The sequence below is a fragment of the Malus domestica genome, chromosome 01, assembly GCF_042453785.1.
Source record: "Malus domestica chromosome 01, GDT2T_hap1".
Classification (NCBI taxonomy): domain Eukaryota; kingdom Viridiplantae; phylum Streptophyta; class Magnoliopsida; order Rosales; family Rosaceae; genus Malus; species Malus domestica.
This window is the reverse complement of record NC_091661.1, coordinates 20,879,630-20,898,252: the sequence shown is the minus strand read 5'-3', so window position 1 is coordinate 20,898,252 and position 18,623 is coordinate 20,879,630. Positions and strand designations below refer to the sequence as shown.

The following is an 18,623-nucleotide window of genomic DNA, read 5'->3' as shown; positions in this document are numbered from 1 at the left end:
TATTATCTTCTCATTTGTTAGCCAAAATGTTAAGTGATTGATTGTGTTTTTTTTTTCTTTTTGTTTTAATTTTATTTTTATAAAACTTCGATGGTATAAGAAGAATTTTATTGATAACGAAAAAGAAGTTACACATAATCAGGGAAACAAAAATCTAACCCCTCAAAAGGATCTCCCGTTCTTCCATCAAATATTCTACTTTTTTCGGATACTCAGGTTCAAATACCCATGGATTCGCTGTTTGCTTATGAAAAAATCAAAGCCCTTTATCAGATTTGAATCGATGACTTACATCTTACCATAGCATTACTCTACCACTGAGTTAAAAAGGCTCACTAATGAGTACCACATCTTTAGAATTGTAACCTTCTCATGCCATATAAGCTACTAATACGTGCAAAGCAGTTCGTTGCCTATCGTAGCAGCACCATCTGCTAAAATTTGTCCCTTTTTAATACATTTACCTTGCGAAACCTTGGGTTTTTGGTGCACACAAGTATTTTTGTTGGAACGTTGATATATAACTAACAGAATGTTTAGAGTAGCCCCATTTCCCAATAAAATGATCATGTCAATATCAACATTACCCTTCTAGAAAAGCAAACAATAAAGATACAAAGAAAAGAGAGGGGACATGAAACCTAATCTTTCTAAAACCAAACCTAAAAGTCTAAACCTGCAGAACAGATTAAGCAACATCACAAGGTCAAGAAAAAAAAAGTGAGCCAAACCTATATGCCCATTTGCAAATTAATTTGAGAAGCGGTAGCCAGGCTAGAAAGTATAGTCTGAAAAATAAGCAACACGAGTTGCCAATGGAGGGGAATCATGTCATACTAAAGTTGGAGAAGACAAGTCCACGTTAGCAAAATTGTTCGCAACAGCATTTCCTTCGCAATATATGTGAAACCCCGTCCCAAATTTAGTGTATTTTCATATTGACGGATTTATGAAATTACCATTCTGCCCTCGAGTTGACTTTGTTTCACTGTCTCGTTGAAACACTTAACGTTAATTTTCTTAAATTATTCTTAACGTACTTATCGCTATGAACGTGTAGGCACAAACGGATTTGAATTCGGACTTCTAACGAAGATTCTACGTTCGAACGTCGAACGTTTGTGAATATTTTGTGTTTCATCTTACACATTCTTGAATTGTGAGTCACTGGGACCCAATTTGAAAAGCTTGTCCCCTTACCTTTTCCCCTTGGACCCGTCCATCCCCCTTCCTCATTTTCTTTTTCTGATTTTTGTAACTCTCTCTCTCCCTTACTTCTCACTTTCTCCATTTTCTCTCCATCTCTTCCCTCTCACTCCCTTGCTCTCTCTCTGCATTTATCCTTCTCCTCTCTAAAAATCACACACAAAAACCATCCCAAACCACCACCACGTGGACCACGAAGCTTCAAGAAACCCCGTGCTAAGCCAAGGAACCCTCTAATGATGTGGTCACTATTCATCATCTTCCCCGACATGTTTTGTGATTTTTTCCGATGTTGGTAAGCTTTTAGAAACTCTTAGGATGTGTTTTAAGAGTAGATCGAAGCTAGTTTTGAGTTGTAATACGTGTTAATCGCATAATATAGCTCGGAGTAGCTTTTCAAAATAACCCTGCGAGCACCGTCACTTTCAAGGCGTTTTCCTACCAAACCATGGTGAGTTAACGATCGTGCAAGGTACCATTCTCTTCATCTCATTGAGTACTACAACTTTGGTTTTGAATCACTCGATTTGGTTGAGTATTGAAGAAGTTATGAGCGTTTAAAAACTAGCCCAGAAACTGGCCAAACTATGACCTGAAACCGGGTCGACCCGACCCGTTTAACCTCAACCCAGATTCATTTGGGCCAGGTTATCTAGCCTAATAACCTAAGCCCAAACCCAATTGAGCCCATCCCAATAATCTGGTAACCTAGAAACCCAACCATGCCTTTGGGCCATGGAGTTCGGCCCAAGCCCAGAAGTCCAAACCCTAAGACCAGCCAGCGCGTGGGTCCACGTGTGGGCCTGCGCGTGAGGCTGACCCTTGGCCGGAGCATAGAGCACACGCACCTCCACTGGAGACACTGTGCTCCACCGCCGTCCACGGCGGCGCTGGCGACTTTTCCTGCCAACTTTTCGATGACATGTCACTCGTTGCAACCATGGGTCCACGCGCTGGCGACACGTTCGTTTTCTAAAATTCAACCGTTATGATAGAGTTTTATTAATTGGACCTTTTACGTGCTTAGGTATGATTATTAGCGACGTTTCCGTCCCTCATTTTTCGCACGGCTCTTCGACGACGGAGTATCTATGAGTGGTGTGAAATCTCGTTCCTAGATTTCACTGTTATAATCTACGTATTTGTATTATTGAGATTTTATATTATTTTGTGAGAATTTATATTAATTTATTTGAATTTAGATTTTAATTAAACTAGTTATGAAAAGTGAAGTTTGGGAATTAATTATTTAAAATTCATAGACCGTTCGAGGTCATAATTTATATTTTCGAATAGAGCTCGATCTCACGAACGCATATGTGCAAACCGTTTGGAAACGGAGTTATAACGAAAGAGTTATTAACATTTGAAGTTAGGGGCATTTTTGTAATTTTGCCCTTATTTGGAAGGCTCCAGAAAATCTGGAGCAAAGGATGTGCCACGTGTGTGGCTAGGATGAAAGCATAAGAAGAGATGGACGGCTGGGATAGAAAGGAAAGAAAAGAAAGAAGAGAAATGAGAGAAAATGAGGGGAAGAATGACCAATCGAAAAGAGAAGTAAGGAGGGGAAAGGAGAGAGGGGAGAATGAGGGGAACCGGATCCCCTCTTCGATTCGGTTGTATGTTGACCCGACCTGGCCATACTTTCCAATTCCAGCCACTGTTGACGACGGGACCGATGCCAAAATGATTCTTGCTACTAACCTAATCGTTCTGTCACCCATTTCCAACCGTAAAATTGTGAAAATTGGATTGATTTTGGGTGAAGCCGCACTGGTGGGTGCGAGGGATGGAAGTGGCGATTCCACCATTTTGGAAATCAACACCATTGACTACCACCATGGCTAGGCTCCCTTCAACCTCATGAACAAATCCCAAGCAGTGGTGAAGGCGTCGGAGCGAGTATGAGGGTCGAATCGAAGCACACAATTTTTAGGGTTTCCGACTGGTTTATGTAAAATTGAGGTGTTTCCCGGCCAAATTGGCTTTGGTCACATGTATGAAACTTACTCTACTCATTGAGATCCTCATTCTGGTTAAATTTGAGAATTTTTGGAAATAGTTGAATTTTCCAGCGAGTCGGGGCGACCGACCGCCACCCGCGGCGACAGGTGACCAGTGGGCTGATGATATCTTTTTAAATATTATTAGGTGCCCTAAGTTCATGTTTGATATCCGTATGACGTAATTTGATTGTTTGAACTTAGTTTCATTACGATACCTTACTTGATCAAAATATGAATCGATAATCTGACTGTTGGATCGTCACTAAACCTTAATGAATTATAGAACATAATATTTGAGGATTATAGAAACTTACGGATCGGGAACCCGACGTACGAATTTTCCCAAATTGGATTTCTAAGTTTGTAAAATTAAATGTAGACCACCACTTGAATTTGCGATTGGCGGAGATTCAACCGTTGGATCGTAATGATGTTTTAGTATGTTATTCTAGAAGCATAATATGGACTTTGGGAAGTTACAGATTAGGAATCTGATTGGCGGATCTTCCAGTTTAGATTTCTAGGGTTGTGGACCCTAATCTCGACCTTGATCGATAGTTGACTTTTTAGTTAACTAGCATGAGTTCTTCTAGCGTGTTGCTGATCTTAGAGTGCGATTAAGATTTTATGGAGCTTGATGGGCTCATCGTGATGACGTGTCTTCGCGATTGACATGCACATCGATTTATGCAATGATGGCATTATATGGTGATATGCTTGTTTATTTTATGTGATTTGACTTATGTATTGAACTTGTTGTAGAATGTGTGGTTGATTTGTATGATTGGCTTGATGTGATGAAATGTGAAGGCTAGTAGTGGACCGTTAAGCCATTGTCATAGGGTTTGTTGTTTCGACACTTGTTTTCCTTATTTCACTTTTTGCTTCATTCAGCCCTTCTAAATTGAGTACTTGGTTCTTGTATTATTTCTTCGAGCCATTGATATGTTCCTTGGCCTTCAGCTCGGTTCCGTTGAGTGATCGGGAACTGGGTATCCGCTGGGGTTCCGTTGAGAGGTCTGGTTCCCTGCTCCGTCTGGATTCCGTTGAGTGATGGTCCGGAATCCCTTATACTGCGTGATTCCATTAAGTGATGGTCCGGAATCATATCCTGCCTTGGATTTTATTGAGTGGTTTATTATGCATTGTACTCTGTGATTCCGTTGAGTGATGTGCGGAATCCCTTCTATTCTGCGATTATGTTGAGTGATGGTCCGGAATCGTATCCAGCTTGTATTTCATTGAGTGGTTCTATATGCATTGTACTCCACGATTCCGTTGAGTGATGCTCCAGAATCATATCTACTCGGATTCCATTGAGTGATGGTTCAGAATCCCTTTTACTCTGCGATTCCGTTAAGTAATGGTCCAGAATCGTATCCTGGTTTGGATTCTGTTCAGCTTCAGCGATGTATGCTTTGGCCGAACTGTGTCACTCTAACCCTGCATTTTAGTGTATTGTACATGTTATTATTTGGTGTGATTATTGGATGCTGTTGGATTTAAGTAATGGTCCAGAATCGTATCCTGGTTTGGATTCTGTTCAGCTTCAGCGATGTATGCTTTGGCCGAACTGTGTCACTCTAACCCTGCATTTTAGTGTATTGTACATGTTATTATTTAGTGTGATTATTGGATGCTGTTGGATGTAATTGTTATCATTATGATAGACCGTTGATCAATATGGCTATAGATTATTATTGCGCTTCGTCGATTGTTCCTTGAGATATTGCATGCATTGAATTGTGTAATATGTTAACACATGGCAGTTTAGGTGATGAATATTTGAGACATGGTGATTCCGTTGAGTGATGGTTCAGAATCGTATCCAGCTTTATCTCTATTTAAGGTACGTATGCAGTCTAACGAGGAGGTTAAATGCAGCCATAAAGTATACGAAAAATTACTATGCAAATTTGAGGCATGAGTTAAGCTTGGTACGTATCCCGGAGGCGGGGTATGTTAGATATACGGGTTTTTAAGGACGTCATGTGTCGGTCCTGGACGTATGTCGGGATTGGGGCGTGACAAGTGGACCCCTTCTAAAATGCATATTTTACTATTAGAAATGCGTACATGAAAAACATGATTTAATGGTTACATTTTATGAGTAAATTAGATTTTACTTATTATGAGATATCATGCTTTACTGAGAATATTTTGGAATATCATGCTTTATCGATTTCCTTTTCTTTGTAGTATATATGATGGATGACTATATACTATGAAGATGTTTTGAGATATGATGTTTGAGCTACTGAGCTCCGTTGAGATATATGTACTTATGTTGGAAAGATTATATTCAATGGTTTTGTGCTTATCTAGTGGTCACTGTTCTGCCTACAGGTGATGATACTTATACTAGCATCGGCTAGGCATGTGCAGGTGGCTTCGGCCAGAAGATACTTATATTGGCTTCGGTCTGGCGTGTGTAGGTGGCTTCGGCCGGAAGAGTTCTATATGCCTTCGGGTGATACTTATACCACTATTTAGCACAATATATATGATATATGTTTTATGAAGGTTTTATGGCTAGGGTTTTCGGAAAACCTACTACATATTATGCTATTGACTTTTCATAAACTTTGGTGGCAGAGTATGTAAAGAGATTTATTATTTGCCAGCATGTGAAGGCGGACAGACATAGATTAAAGGGGCTAATGCAGAATCTCCTTATACGAGCGTGGAAGTGAGAAGACATCACCATGGATTTCGTGTATGGTATGTCGAGCACGCGGTCGAGGTTTGATGGCATTTAGGTGATTGTGGATCGACTCACCAAGACTGCTCAGTTCTTACCTGTTTGACAAACCTACACACTGGAGAAGTTGGCACGGTTTTTCATTGATAATATTGTCAAACTTCATGGTGTACCCATCACCATCGTTTCGGACAGAGATCCAAGATTCCCTTCTAGATTTTGGAGAGTGTTCTATGATGCCATGAATACTCAATTGTTGTACAGCACTGCCTATCATCCACAGACTGATGGTCAATCTAAAAGGTCAATTCAGACTTTGAAGGACATGTTAAGAGTGTTTGTTCTCTAGTGGAAGGGTAGTTGGGATAGTTATCTACCATTAATCGAGTTTGCCTACAACAACAGCTACCACTCCAGTATCGGCATGGCACCATTTGAGGCACTGTATGGGAAGGTGTGCCAGACACCGTTGTATTAGACTGAGGTCGATGAATGGGTGTTAGTGGGGTCAAAAATTATCGACACCACTAATATTAACATCCAGTTGATAAAGAGGAACTTGAAGGCAACACAAGATCTACAGAAGAGCATTGCGGACTGACATTCTAGGGATCGTGAGTATAAGATTGGTGATTTTACCTTCCTAAAGTTGTCGCCCTAGAAGGGTGTGGGTCGTTTTGGTAAACGAGGAAAGTTGAGTCATCGATATGTTGGCTTTGTTTGAAATTACCATTCTACCCTCGAGTTGACTTTATTTGATCATCTCGTCGAAATGCGTAACATTAATTTCTTAAATTTATTCTTAATGTACTTATCGCCACGAATGCGTAGGTGCGAACGAATTTGAATTAGGACTTATATTGAAAAACGTTTGCGGATATTTTGTGTTTCGTCTTACACGTTCTTGAATTGTGAGCCACCGGGACCCACTTTGAGAACTTGTCCCCTTGTTTTTTCCCCTTGGACCTATCCATCCCCTTCCCTCTTTTCTTTTTTCTGATTTTTGTAACTCTTTCTCTCTCCCTCATTTCTCACTTTCTCCATTTTCTCTATATCTCTTCCCTCTCACTCTCATGCTCTCTATCTGCATTTCTCCCCCTCCTCTCTGAAAATCACACAACAACCATCCCAAACCACCATCAAGTGGACGGAGAAGCTTCGGGAAACCCCATGCCAACTGAGGAACCCTCTAACGATGTGGTCACTATTCATCGTCTTCCCCGACATGTTTCATGATTTTTTCGACATTGGTAATTGCCTAGAAACTCTTGGGATGTGTTTTAAGATCGAAGCTTGTTTTGAGTTGTACATACGTGTTAGTCGTAGAAAATAGCTTGGAGTAGCTTTTCCATATTTTTCGACGAGTATCACCACTTTTGAGGTGTTTTTTACCAAACCACGAAACGTTAGCAGTCGTGCAAGGTACCATTCTCTTCATCTTGTTGAGTACTACAACTTTGGCTTTTGAATCACTTGATTTGGTTGAGTATTAAAGAAGTTATGAGCATTTGAAAACTAGCCCAGAAACCGACCAAACTATGGCTTGAAACCAGGTTGACTCGACCCGTTTAACCTTAACCCAGATTCATTTGGGCCAAGTTATCTAGCCCAAAAACCTAAGCCCAAACCTAATTGAGCCCAGCCCAATAATTTAAGAACCTAGAAACCTAACCAGACTTTTGGCCATGGAGTCCCGCCCAAGCTTTAGGCCCAAACCCAAATAACCCTAGGCCTAAGCCCATGACCCTAGGGCCAAGCCCAGAAGCCTAAAACCTGAGCCCAGCCAGCGCATGGGTCCGCACATGAGCCTACATGTGGGCACGCATGAGGCCGAGCCTTGGCAGGCACACGCGCATCCACCGGAGGCACTGTGCTCCGCCGCCATCCATGACGGCGCCGGCGACTTTTCGCCAACTTTCCGGCAACCCATCTCTGCACGTGGGGTGGCGCGTGGTCGATGGGGCTGCTGGCGGCACGTGAGGGCGCTTATAGCGACGCGTGGGGGTACTCGAGGTCCCCCTTATGTTTTTTGACGTCTTGAATATGTTTATGATGTTCGTTTTCTGAAATTCAACTGTTATGATAGAGTTTTATTAATTTGACCCTTTATGTGCTTAGGTATGATTATTAGCGGCGTTTCCGTCCTTCCTTTTTTGCACGGCTCTTCGAAGACAGAGTATCTATGAGTGGACCCCTTCTAAAATGCATATTTTACTATTAGAAATGCATAAATGAAAAGCATGATTTGATGGTTACTTTTTATGAAACGTTTTATGAGTAAATTAGATTTTACTTATTATGAGATATCATGCTTTATTGAGAATATTTTAGAATACCATGCTTTATCGATTTCCTGTTCTTTGTAGTATGTATGAAGGATGACTATATACTATGAAGATGTTTTGAGATATGATGTTTGAGCTACTAAGCTCCGTTAAGATATATGTACTTATGTTGGAAATATTATATTCAATGATTTTGTACTTATCTAGTGGTCACTGTTTTGTCTACGGGGGATGATACATACATTCGCTTCGCCGGGCGTGTGTAGATGGCTTCGACCGAAAGATACTTATATTGGCTATGGCTGGGTGTGTGTATGTGGCTTTTGGCCGAGCGTGTGTAGGTGGCTTCGACCAGAAGAGTTCTATATGCCTTCGGGTGATACTAATACCACTATTTAGCACACTATATATGATATATGTTTTGTGAAGGTTTTATGGCATGCTAGAGTTTTCGGAAAACCTACTACATATTATGCTATTGAGTTTTCATAAACTTTGGGGATTAATACGTTGAATAACTATCAACTTGGTTCACTCATGTTTGTTTTGCGCCCCCTTAAGACATAGGAACGAGGCATTCCCCTACCAGTGATATCGTGTCATCCTCTCTGCTTTTGACTTCACCTATAATAGCACTTTCTGTTACACCTTCCGCTTGTATTTTGAATTAGATGTATGCTCTGAACATGTCATGCATTATCACTATCATTTTATTTAACGGTTGATTTTTTTAATATTATTTTGGTAAAGTTTATATTTGAATATTACATTGTGTAGTTCGTTCGAAATTTATATGCATGTTTCACATGTTCTCGGCATATACATTCATTAAATGGCTTGCGTCACCCTCGAGTGTCGGACAACACGTGGCCATCCCACTGTACCCCGAACATTAACTAATCCTTTGGCAAAAGCCACCAAGAAATTGATCATGGTAATCCTTGAAAACTCATCCACAAGCTGCAGGACTGGGATTTTCTTTGGACAAACCATCTGTATTAAGTTTAATCCAAGGAAACCAATGAGAAAACCAAAGCACATGAAGAATAGTTGGCGTTGTGCAAGGGATATGCTAGATCCCCCAAGAAGAAATTATACGAGTGTCAAAACCTTGAGAATAACCAGGAAGAAACTTCTCATCGTGAACGATCCCAGAATTGATAGATATGCAAAGACGACGAAAATAGATTCGGTGACCCTAAAAAATAAACTTATTTCGAGCCGAAATAGTAGAAAGATCCACAAAAATTCAAAGATTGTGCAACTTTTGGGAAAAGGGGCTTACGTACATAGGCATCCCAAAAAGCAACCAGAGAATCTGAAAAAGACAAAGAGGTACCAAATTGACATACTAACCACCTCCAAATCTGCCTAGATATCTGACAACCGAAGAAAAGATGAACAGTATATTCCTTAGAATTATGACATAAACAACAAATGGATGCCAAAGAAATACCACGTCGTTGAAGTGTACCTTCAGTAGGAAGTTTGTCATGAAGTAGCCGCCAAGCCAAAATAGATAGTCAAGGTGGGATAAAATGTAGCCAAATAACCTTAGCCCAAGCACAATCACTATGTTTTCGTCGAATAAGATGATAGCCAGAAGAAAAGGAAAATTTCCCAGTAGATAGGCTCCCAGATCAATTTGTCATTTTCTACATTTAAAGGCAAAGGTAAACGTAAAATTTGTTACACTACAGAAGGGAATAAATCTACAAAATAATCTGGCAAAGACCAACTTTGAACTTCAATAACATTTGCAACCCTAGAAAGACCTATAGGTGCAATGATCGAAGATAATGAAGGGCCAATAATCGGGCTATCCAACCATTTGTCGAACCAAAAGGAAACAAATTTCTCATCACCAATAACCCAATGACTATTATTATTCAGAAAGGCAAAGCACTCTTCAACCCATGACACACAAAAGACAGTAAATAGATACCTTGTTTGTTATAAGGCGCAAGAGGAAAACGTTGACGAGCGAATGAACTCCACAAATAAGAGGATTGTAAAGCATCCCGCCAAAACTAATCAAAGCTATCAAGTTCAATGTCAAATCTCAAATACCAAGGCCACCTTCATGCTTAGGTTGACACACAATACTCCAATCAACAGTTACTAGCTTTCGTGAAGCCAAGTCACCTAACCAAATAAAATTTCGTGTACAAGCAGAGAGATGCTTTAAAAGGAAAATGGGCCATTGATAAACTGAGAAGCTATGGAAAAACAAGTTTTGATAAACAAATTGCACCAATTGGAGTCGTCCAACCATTGAGAGAAGTTTACCTTTCCAACCTAAAAGAAGAGCTTTAGTCTTATCCACCAAAGCTTGAAAGTGAATTCTTTTGGCTTACCACGAAAAATGGATTCCAAGATAAGTGAAAGGAACAACACCCATACGAAAGCCAAGATATCTCGAGACATGCACTCTACGATTGGCAGATGTGGAGCCGAGATAAAAAAAGTACCCTTAGTTGCATTAACAAGTTGTCCCGATGCATAACCATACTTATCCAAAAACTTTCGAATAGAACGAAGAGATCGAACATTCCCACGACAAAAAATAAAAAGATCATCAGCACATAACACATGAGTTGGAAGGCAGCAACCCGGTGGAGCTGAAATAGTAGTGATTTGTCCAATAGAGTAGAGTAAAGATAAACCTCTACTCAGAGCTTCCTCAGCTAAACAAAAAAGTAATGGAGAAAGAGGATCTCCCTGACGTACCTTGAGAACAAGATAGAATCTGAGAAAGTAGTACGAGTCTACAACAAATGAATGCAAATTTACATTGGAATGAGATGCACTAATTTAGGGCATTCGGATATAATTGGAATAGCTAATTGCTACTAATTATTGTGTTCAGTTGTTTGTTAATTGAGTTTAAGTTGGTGTCTTTGGAAGAATGGTTTTAGCTAGTGGCATAGGTGAGATGACAACATTTTTTGAAAAGCTTAATACGAACTTTTGTAATCCCTTCAAATGTTTCGATGAACGAAAGAGGGAAATTTTTCCCATAACAAATGAGAAGCATATTCTTTTTAAGTTTGCAATTAGAGTTGAGTCCTCCTAAGTTGAGTGACATCCACAATTAGCAATGTGGAATTATTTCGATGCCCATAGTCGAGTGATTCCAGACTATCTGGTTGACCTCATCATTTTCGCCTATTTGTTAAGTGTTGGGCTCAAATTAAATCAAGAGCATGGAGACAAAATGGCCAACCAAATTTACCCCAAACTCTTCAAGCACCATATCCAGATGGCCATCCAAATTTCATTAACCACGAGTTGACTTGATTCTCCTGAAAAAGAATACATAGGCAAGCTACAAAATCAAACATGACATTTCTTCGTAATTTTAATCAAAGAGTGTTTCTCTTGTGGCACATTACAAAAGATTGTAATTAAAACATTACTTAATCATGAATGGGTCCGAACTTATATAATATAACCCTATTTTTTTCGAGTAACGGTGAAATTGTGTTAGAAGAAATTTGTTCCCAAATTACAAGTTTCCGTCAACACTCTTTGTAGACATGCAAATTTCGATAAAAAATAATGTTCACCAATGCATTAAATTTCAGTATGTGAGGACTTACATGGCATGCAAGGACGAACAATATTTGATGGAAAGTGATATTTGATTTTAATTTAAATTAACAAATTAATTAATTTAAATCAAATGAAAATGTTAAATTGGGAAGATTGATTTGTTTGATTTTTAATTTAATTTTTATTTGATTAAATCAAATATTAATTGAAGGAGTAAAATCACAAATTACGAACAAAGACATGAATGAGGCCTCGGTTCTTTCGTAGGCAAAGCTTGGAAAGTCTATAAATAGGAGGCTTCAGGACAAAAGAGGGTCCATAAATCATTTTCACGCCCAGACGATAAAGCTTTGAAACTCTAAAGCTCTCAAGCATCCAAATTCCCAAATTCCCAAATACTCAAAAGAATTCAGAAAGCCCTCTACGTTCTTCGCCAAAACCTGTGAAAAATCATCAAGCACCACATGTGCTGGTTCTTCCCTCGCCACAAGCCAAATCCTTGAGACAATCATTCATTCAAGATCAAGTCATCGCGACCCTTGAATCAACAACCCCTACATACACACTTTACATGTTCGGATATCGAATCAGAGGATTCAATTAAAGAGATTGTAACCCTACATATTCATTAATACAAATATTCTTTAAACATGTGTTCATATTTCATTTGTCACATAATTTCGTATGTACAACCTCAAACTAATTATTCATCAGCACTCACAGGTACAACATCTATGATCCTTGCATTTGATCCAACAATTTTCGAACCCTCAATTTAAGCTAATAAATTAATTCAAAAATTAAATATACGCGGATACTATATTGACGTGCTACTCAAGAAAAATGAATGGTCATCATTAGGGGAAGAAAAGAATAGTGCAAGCTTGAATGTTGGCTTTTCAATCTCCAATTACAAGGTGAGATTCCTCCAAAGAAAAGAAACAAAAATTACAAATTACAAAGTGAAAAAGACTTGATAGGAAGTGGTGGGATCCAGTAGGGGTGGGCAAACGGGTACAGGAACCGCGGGTCGGGGCGGGTAATCAAGGTTCGGGGCGGGTACGGGCCGGTTCCTAATTTTTAAAAAGAGAAACGGGGCGGGGCGGGGCGGGGCTTTAGAATTTTAGGGGCGGGCCGGGTCCAGAAGTATAAAAAAACGGGTACCCGACCAACCCGTTTGTGTAACATCCCAATTTAAATATAATATTTTCTCGGTCTCCCAGGCTCCTCGTGAACATTGTCAGATTGTCTCCTTGTCCCGATGCTTTTGCTTTTGCTTTTGATGGAACACACACACACCCAACCTCTTGATCCCTCTTTCTTATCTTGATACTTTTGCTTTTCTGAGAACACACACAGTCGACACCCACACACACACACCCAATCTTTCAATCCTTCTCCCTCATTCCTCCCTGTGTTTGTTCTTCCCCCATCTCTGCAACTCTCCTTCCTGGAGCAGACAGACGACACCCACACCCACACCCACACCCACACTCCACCGCGACCTCCACCGCAGTGTCTCACACCTTCTCGAAGACTCTCCTCTCCTCAGTCTCCTCACTCTTTCTCTCTCCCCTACAGTTTTTCTCTCTCCCGACGCCTCTATCTCCGATTTCTCACACCTTGGATCTGTCGATTCTCACTCCACTCTCCGTCTCTCCCCTCACATCACCTTCTCTTTCTATCCCGACTCCGACTCTCCTCCCTCGATCTCTCCTCCGACTCCCTTTCTATCCCTCGATCTCTCCTCCGACTCCCTTTCTATCCAAACTTTGCGATCGGGAATGCGACCGCGGCGGCGGCGGGAAATGGCGGGTTTGGAGTGGCGGAGGTGAAGGGGTCGGTGTTTGCTCTGGCGCAGTGCTGGAAGACTGTGGGGAGTGCTGGGTGTAAAAGTTGTCTGGAGAAGGGAAGTAAGGCTGCGATGGGGTGTGCACCCAGCAAGGAAGGGAGGGCTTTGAATGCTGGGTGTTACCTGAGATATTCGACTGAGAAATTTTATAACGATGCCGGAGGAGCAGAGCAGGTTGCAGATCATGGCCATGGTAATTTATAAATTAGGGTTTCTGATTTAGGAAATTAGGGTTTCTGATTTAGGAAATTAGGGTTTTTTATTTATGTGGGTTGTTTCTGATTTAGGAATTTTGTGGGTTTCTGATTTTGTTTTGATTCATCAACTGATGTAATTTGTAATTGCGAGGGTGGAGGTCTTGGATTCGTGGAAAGATGACTTCTCTGGTTCGATTTGCCGATTTGAACAATTTGATTATTTGTGAGATTGATTTGATGTAGTTTTGTGCGTAAGAGTAATGGGTTCTGTTTGAAACTATGGATCTGGGATTTCAATGGGCTTGCTTATTTCGGGACATGCATGGAAGTTGAATCGATTATGTGTGTGAGTATGTGTGTTGTGTGTGTGTATTCAAGAGCAGAGAGTATGTGTGTTGTGTGTGTGTGCTCGGTGGAGAAGCTGTGGTGCGACGACGAAGGCAGCATGGCGGTGGTTCTGGAGTCTTTTCCGTAGCGGTTTCGCAAAAAAAAAAAAAAAAAAAAAACCAAGGACCGGTGGACCCGGCCCGGACCGGCCCGTTTGAAACGGGCCGGGTTCGGTCCGATTCCTGTAATGAAATATGATGTACCCGACTCGGCCCGGCCCGTTTCTTTTAACCTGCGGTTCCTTGAAAATTAGGTCCGGCCCGGCTCGGCCCGCCCCGTGCCCAGCCCTAGGATCCAGACTCAAAGCCATTACCGTCTATAAATTTCAGATGAGGATCATTTTATAGTATGGTTAATTTTCGTCGGATACTTTTTATGTTAGTTTTTAAATAAAAAATTTAAAATAAATTTTTATTGCACATAAACGAACATAATAAAGTATAGGATCCTATTCCCAATTGGACATCTGTTGTACCTTAATCAACACTCTTGTGACTCCACATGGACATGCACAGTTGACGTAGTGACATCATGCTTTCCTTGAGCAAGGCTTTCCAACTTCCATGTGTCAGTCTCCAGAATGTTCTTGAATTCTCTCGATTTTATCATCCCCACTACACGCCAGAATAAAATTAACTAAAAATTAACGCGTTAAGGCTAGAACTTGTACTCGAACCTCTACACTTAATTATAAATTTGCACCTTGAGTTTTAGTAGTTATTATATTTAGGTCTTTAAACCTCTTTTTTTTGGACCAAATGGGTCACATAGCTTTTAAAAATGTGGTAAAATGAGAATAATCCATAGAACCTCTAACTAATTATTTTATGACATCTAATGTCCTGAATTTTGTTCTCAACATTTTGAAAATAATTCCTCGACAATTCATTACAACTTTATAAATGGTTTAGGTTCTCAATGGTTTTCTTTGGTTCTTATTCATGTGGTGCTGGCCATATGGGAGATTTACTGTTTTTTTATGTCTATGTAAATTATCTCCATTTTAAATTATTAGTTCTTAGAAAATTTATACATTTGGCACCTCTGTAATTGTATATAATTTGTTGGTTGATTAATAAAATATTTCTATTGATTATTGTAAAAATAATAAAGGTTGTGTGCAATTCAATTTAGACAGTTTCCGGTTGTAATGAAAACCAAGTGGTAAATTGTCTTGTTTAGGCAGGGACCTTATTCTTCAGCATACCACACCCAGCACAGACGCGCTCATATCCATGTTAGTGTTGTAACTTAGAATAGTAATACGACTTGCAATTAAATTCATGTAAAATTATTCGTAGCCAAAGTAGCTAGGAGAGTATACTCTTTTCTCGTCACCCAAGTTAAAATTTATCACACTGTAATTTGAATTAGATAAAAATATTATTGTGATAAGAAATAGTTGGAAGACCAAAATGAAAGAAACCTCAATAGTGTAGGGAGCAAAAGATGAACTTACTCCTAAAGATCAAAGACTTGGAAAAAATTCTGGTCAATACAAAAATCCAGTGCTTTGTGTGGTAAGTGGTCTTTGATGAGAGAGAGAGAGAGAGAGAGAGAGAGAACAGCAGCGGAGGCAGCAGCAGCAGCATGACAACTGAAGAAGGAGATGCAGTTCATGTGAATGTGATCCCACTGCCTGGGTTCAGATTCCACCCCACTGATGAGTTGCTGGTCCGCTACTACTTGAAGAACAAGATACAGGGCACCGACTCCCATTTCCGCTACCTCATCCCTGAAATCGATGTCAGCAAGTACGAGCCCTGGGAAATTCCTGGTAAACCCACTAATCTGTCTCACTTTTTCTTCACCATTTCTTATTTCTGGTGGATTCTGATGTTGTTTCGGTTTCTTTTTTCATTTCAGAATTGAATTGGGTTGGTTTCTTTTCTTTTTCTTTTTTTGTTTAGTAATTCCAGTGCTCTGTTTATATTGATGATCTTTTTGTATGCATAATTGAGAGTAGTAATATCGCTTGTACCTCAAGAATTGAAGTGGGTTGGTTTCACTTTTAATATATTGTTTTGTGTTTTATCAAAAAAAAATAAAAAATATATGCTTTTTTTTTCGATTTAATTTCCCTTCAAAGAGCTAACCCATAACTGTTTCCTATTGTATAATATTGTTGCACACAAAAATTTATGATCGTGTTTCAGTGTTTCTTTTTCTTCTTCAAGAGTTGGATGGGTTGGTTTCAAATTTTGAACATTTTGTTTTGTTGTTGGATTTTAGCATTCTTCCCAGAAGTTCATGAGAATGAATGGTTCTTCTTCACCCGGCCCAAATACAAGGACATCGACAAGACTCGCCGAGACAGGGCCACGGATCAAGGCTTTTACAAGAGCACAGGAGACGAGCGGGAGATCAGGGCTGAAGAATCCGAATCTGTGATTGGGAAGAAGAGGTTTCTGACTTTCCACGAAGGTCGTGGGCTGAAAGCAAAGAAGACCGATTGGGTAATCCATGAGTTTAAAGAAACTGAGGTGGGTTCCTTTGTCCTCTGCCTCCTGAAGAACAGGTCACCTAGTTATAAGAAGCCGAAGGGTGATCCAATCTGCGGCAAATTAGCTGATTCAGGTGCTAACTCGGAAGACAATCAAGCTGCGGTAAGTGATGTGATTCCAGAGCCAGTGGAACATCTGGGATACAAAGGGCGAGGAGATGTTAATAGCTCTGAGTCTCCAGATGGTTCTCGTCTTATAGACAGTAATAACATTTTGAGCTTTGATGATGGTGATGATGAAACTGGTGACTGGAAATTCCCGGATTTGGATGATCCAACTGCATTTGCTAGGTTTCTAGAGGTAAGATAATCATATACTATACATTTTTTTTGTATGGACTCGCAAAGCCTGCTAAAATTTAACACCTGCTTGTTTGTGATTCTTAATCCACCAGTTGCGTGCTGAGATGGAAGAAATTCTGAATTCACCCCCTCAAACACCGCACCAGACACCACAAGACTACCTTTCCTCTACATTCCTGTCATCAGGAAACATACAGCTGGGAGCTGTTCTGCAAGCCAATGGCACTAGTGATGATTGTAATACAATACAATCACCATTTGGAGATAATAATTATTCTTATACTGATAAGAATGATATTTCAACCTGTGATGAAGGTGAACCTCATAGCTTCACCGTGTCTGATTTCGAAAATAAAGCTGCAGATGATATGTCTCAAGAGGTGAGAATAAACATGCTTATTTGAATACTCTAATATTAAATTTAATAAAACAAAAGTTTATTAAAACTTAAACCTTCTTATTTGTGATTTTTAATCCTGTTAGCCACAAATGTATTTCAATTACATGTCGCACAACAGTCACCACTATACACAAAACTCGAAAATTTTATGGATGCCAATATTTTTTAGTGCATAAAGTGGCAGCCTCAAATTGGAGATAAATATTCACATGTTAATTTCAAAAATAATATTTCAACCAATGATAAAAATGAGCCGGTTAGCTACAATGCATTTGATTTGAAAAATCAATATACAGATAGCATGATTCTGGAGGTGAGAATAATCATGCTTGAACATTATTTTTGACACCAACTTGTATATTAAAAACTTAACAGTTGCTTGTTTGTGATTCTTAATCTTGCAGCCATGTGTTCAACCAGAAAAATATCTAGGAGGCGTTCTGCATACCGATATTTGTGACAACGGCTACAACAATTGTCAACCTACATGTGGGGATAAAGATTCTTATCTGAAGAGTATTTCAACCAATGATAAGGATAAACAATTTAGCAGCATCGCTTCTAATTTTGAAAATCAAACTACGAATAAAAGGAAGAGGTAGCTGGCAGCAATTGAAAACATTCTTTCAATTTCCCGAAAATATCTCCCTGAAGTCGTTAATCAAGTCCTCAGCGGAATGACGATTCAACCAAGCCGTAGTTCTCGCCTTATTGGCAATGCTTTTATTTGTCCTGCAGTTGTTGGTGCATGGTTGCTGGAGTTTCTATCAGTCTACATATGATCGATAATAAAGATGTGATTTTGTGTATAATTGGAATGATTATCAAACTATATGGTTGTAGTCTAAGATCTAAAACCTTTCTATAAGTATATCCTTGTGTATTTTATCAGAAGCTGTTAATATTGAATGGAATTTGGCGTATTGTTTTCTCTTTCTATATGTATATATGAGTTCTGTACCCAATAATGTTACATGTTATCTATGTTACACCCAACTAGGGAGAAAAAGAAAGAACAGTCAGCTGCACTTAGACGTCCATTGTTTCGGCATTCCATGTGCAGCTGCAAAATCAAACAAACCATTGTTCCCTTTAAATGATTTGTCGAGTATTACAAGAGTTTGTAATTAAGAGATTACTTAATCACTTAGTATTACAATCTAGTGGCATTTAAAAGATATTGGTTCGATTCTCGTCAAAGACGAATTTGAACCACATTATTATGGCT

At 39.6% G+C, this 18,623-nt stretch overlaps 1 protein-coding gene across 1 annotated transcript; it reads left to right on the top strand.

Annotated features, from left to right (window-relative positions):
* The first annotated feature begins 15,675 nt into the window (after positions 1–15,675).
* On the top strand, positions 15,676–18,328 carry LOC103406251 (transcription factor JUNGBRUNNEN 1-like). The gene is made up of 4 exons (XM_029099947.2): positions 15,676–15,966; positions 16,422–16,993; positions 17,088–17,375; positions 17,800–18,328. Exons 1-4 carry the CDS (start codon positions 15,780–15,782, stop codon positions 17,995–17,997), a joined length of 1,245 nt encoding a protein of 414 aa, XP_028955780.1. The 5' UTR covers positions 15,676–15,779; the 3' UTR covers positions 17,998–18,328.
* The last annotated feature ends 295 nt before the right edge of the window (positions 18,329–18,623 follow it).